Source organism: Microtus oregoni, unplaced genomic scaffold (genome assembly GCF_018167655.1).
Source record: "Microtus oregoni isolate MIOR12 unplaced genomic scaffold, Mior012 000113F_000, whole genome shotgun sequence".
NCBI lineage: Eukaryota > Metazoa > Chordata > Mammalia > Rodentia > Cricetidae > Microtus > Microtus oregoni.
This window is the reverse complement of record NW_024544739.1, coordinates 663816-666732: the sequence shown is the minus strand read 5'-3', so window position 1 is coordinate 666732 and position 2917 is coordinate 663816. Positions and strand designations below refer to the sequence as shown.

At 42.9% G+C, this 2917-nt stretch overlaps 1 protein-coding gene across 1 annotated transcript; it reads left to right on the top strand.

The window, feature by feature from the left end:
* Window positions 1–1419: 1419 nt before the first annotated feature.
* Window positions 1420–2214, top strand: LOC121443803 (spindlin-2-like; the record flags this gene model as incomplete). Its single annotated transcript, XM_041645580.1, has 2 exons — window positions 1420–1867; window positions 2015–2214. Coding segments are annotated over 2 exons (648 nt in total), but the record flags the coding sequence as incomplete, so codon positions are not given.
* Between the last annotated feature and the right edge of the window lie 703 nt (window positions 2215–2917).

Genomic DNA, 2917 nt, shown 5'->3' with positions numbered 1-2917 from the left:
GAGTTGTTGACTCAGACACCAAAGACTTTTTTACAGAAAAGGCACAAAAAGAGATTGGGTTACCTGGCAAAATATGACTCATGTATTTGGGAAGATGAGTGAGGTTTTATTTTGGGTCTCCAGGGGGCTGTGTGAGCAGCATTATAGGACATGTATGCTAGATATTTCTGTGGGTTAGTAGGGAAGAAAACTGCCTATGAGGGGTTTAATGACCTAAGTAGAGTCTTGATGATGTCACAAAGCTTTGGTTGGGGGTGGCAACACTGTTCCTCATGAAGAACTAGTCTTCTGTGAAGGTGGGCTGACTATCTTCACGGTGGCTGAGGAGGTGAGTTCAGCTCTTGGGCTCCACAGCTGTTCAACAGGATTAGGCAGCTGAACATTTCCAGAAGATGGAATCTGGAGCGCCAAGACATTTTCTTTTGGTAAATATGTTTAGGAAGAAACAGGGACCTCTGTAGTCCTAGAGAGGTTTCCTTCAAATCTCCTGTGAGTCTAAAATTTATGTTGTTAACAGCTTCTATATTTGATAGCTGTGGGGACAGTGAATGCCAGGTATTCTTCCCACTTTATCTTTGCTATCAATGTCCAATTCATCAGTTCACGAAAGGGGCGAAGATCCTCTTTGTCCATATGTGTTTTAAAAGATATTAATTATTTCTAAATGGTGCTGTTGCCCAGATTAATGAGTCTTTATTTTTGCAGTTTGTCTCACAAAACTCACTTCTCTAGTGAAGACATGGAATGGCTTTATGTAATAAACCTGGGTCTGGATCAGGAGACACAATACATAGAACCAGTGGACTGGAGTGCCATGACCTTGGGCAGGTGGTTTTGGATCAACCACCTAACCAACAGCTTGAGTGGGAAGGAGAGAAGTGGCTGTCCTTCGAATTCTTTGCCATCTGTTCAGATTTTTCTTTCTCACTTTGGGCATAGGCATCCAGTCTCCTCTCATTGACACAGTCAGTCCGGAATAAGGTTTCTCAGTAGAGGTCCATTGCCTTTGGGCAGCAGGAATATGTCTCTGATACACATATACTGAGCTGTAGACAATAGTTTGATAATTTTCCTATGAATTTCTTAAGACCAAATTACATTTAGGCAGCCCAAATCTATTCACCACTGCCTTTATCACCTTCCCCAAAGATCTTCCAGAAAAGAATCTTGACATCACATCCTCCCCTTCTTAACCTTGCAGGCACTTATGGTGGAGGAAACCAGTTTTTGTCTTATTGAAACTGAAGAATTCTTCCAATGCAGAGATTGGCAGCTATGAAGCCCAAGCACAGAAAGAGAGCCAAGAGACAGTGGAACAGGAGTGTTGTGGCCTATCTCAGTAAATCTACCACCATGATGAAGAAGCCTCTTAGTATGAGATGCATGCCACCTCTCCAGAAGAAGAATGGGCCAACTCTCCAGAAGCAAGAACTGAGTAAGCCTTTTGAGGCCCTGGAGAATATTGTTGGCCGCCGAATTTCTCATGGCTGGAAGGAAGCCAATGAACCAGTCACCCAGTGGAAAGCCATCATTCTAGATCAAATGCCAACATATCCCTCTCTCTATTTGTTGAAATATGATGGGATTGATTGTGTCTATGGCTTGGAGCTTCACAGCGATCAAAGGATTTTAAACCTTAAGATCCTGCCTAATAATGTGCCATTTCCTCAGGTGACAGACACTCATCTGTCAAACACCATAGTTGGCAGAGCAGTGAAACATACATTCACGGGCACAAATGGCTCTAAGGAAGACTGGAATGGGATGGTCCTAGAGGAGGTGCCAATCTTGAAGACCTGGTTCTATATTACCTACAAGAAAGATCCGGTCTTGTATATTTACCACCTCCTGGATGACTACCTTGAAGGCAACCTCCACATCATGCCAGGCTCTAAGGAGGAGTGCAGTGTCATGGTCCCAGATGAGGTGCAGACCATGATGACCTGTTTCTACATTGTCAAGGAGAATGATCCAGTCCTGTACCTTTACCACCATCTTGATGACTCCATTGAAGGCAACGTCCACATCATGCCTGAATGTCCTCCAGTAGAGGTGACGATGGCATTAGGCAGGGATTCCTTGGCACACAAAGGTGTGCAGTACAACAAAAAAGATGGAACCCAAGAGATAGGTAAAATTATTTGCCAAGTTCCCACCAAACCTTCTGTGTATTTCATCAAGTTTAATAATGACTTCCATATCTATGTCTACGATTTGGTGAAGATCTGTTAAAGTGAAATTCTCAAAATTTGAGGGGCACACTTAAAACTGTGTTTGGGGAATGTTTTTTTTTTTTCAGAGATACCGCAGGTCTTCTATTAATCCTGGTATTTTTTCCAATGGAATATTCTTGCTCGAAAACTAAAAATTTGTGAACATGTTTTGTTCTTTGGTGAATGATGGATTATGTTTGGTGGATGGGCCATCACAGAAATACATGCCTCAAAACAAAGCAGGATTTATGGTCTTTCCCCTTGGAGAGGATGGACTGGGAATGCTTGGTGTGGTAAAGGACAAGATGGCTGTCTAGGGAGTAGTGGAGAGGGGACAAAAGTTGTAGGATCTTGGGGCGGGATAAAGCTTGAGGGAAAAACATGTCAACTGCAAAGATGTGACAGATATCAGAGTGAGGTATTGGGACTTAAGAGGATAAAGAGTAGATTAATCAGGAAGGGACACAAATGTATACTCAAAATCAGAGGAAATTAGGTTTCATTTGATGAATAGTTTAATTTGTACTGGCTGTAAGTCACTGGATGTTTGAACTCCACTGGAGCATGTTGAGTGACCAGGAGCCTTCTGCTTAGAGAAAAGTGTCTCCGCCAAGTTGCTCTTCTGCAGTGGGATGGACGTCATGCTATCTACTTCCTTTTGTCAGAATTCTGTCTGCCACCTACTTTGTCATGCCTGGATTCGG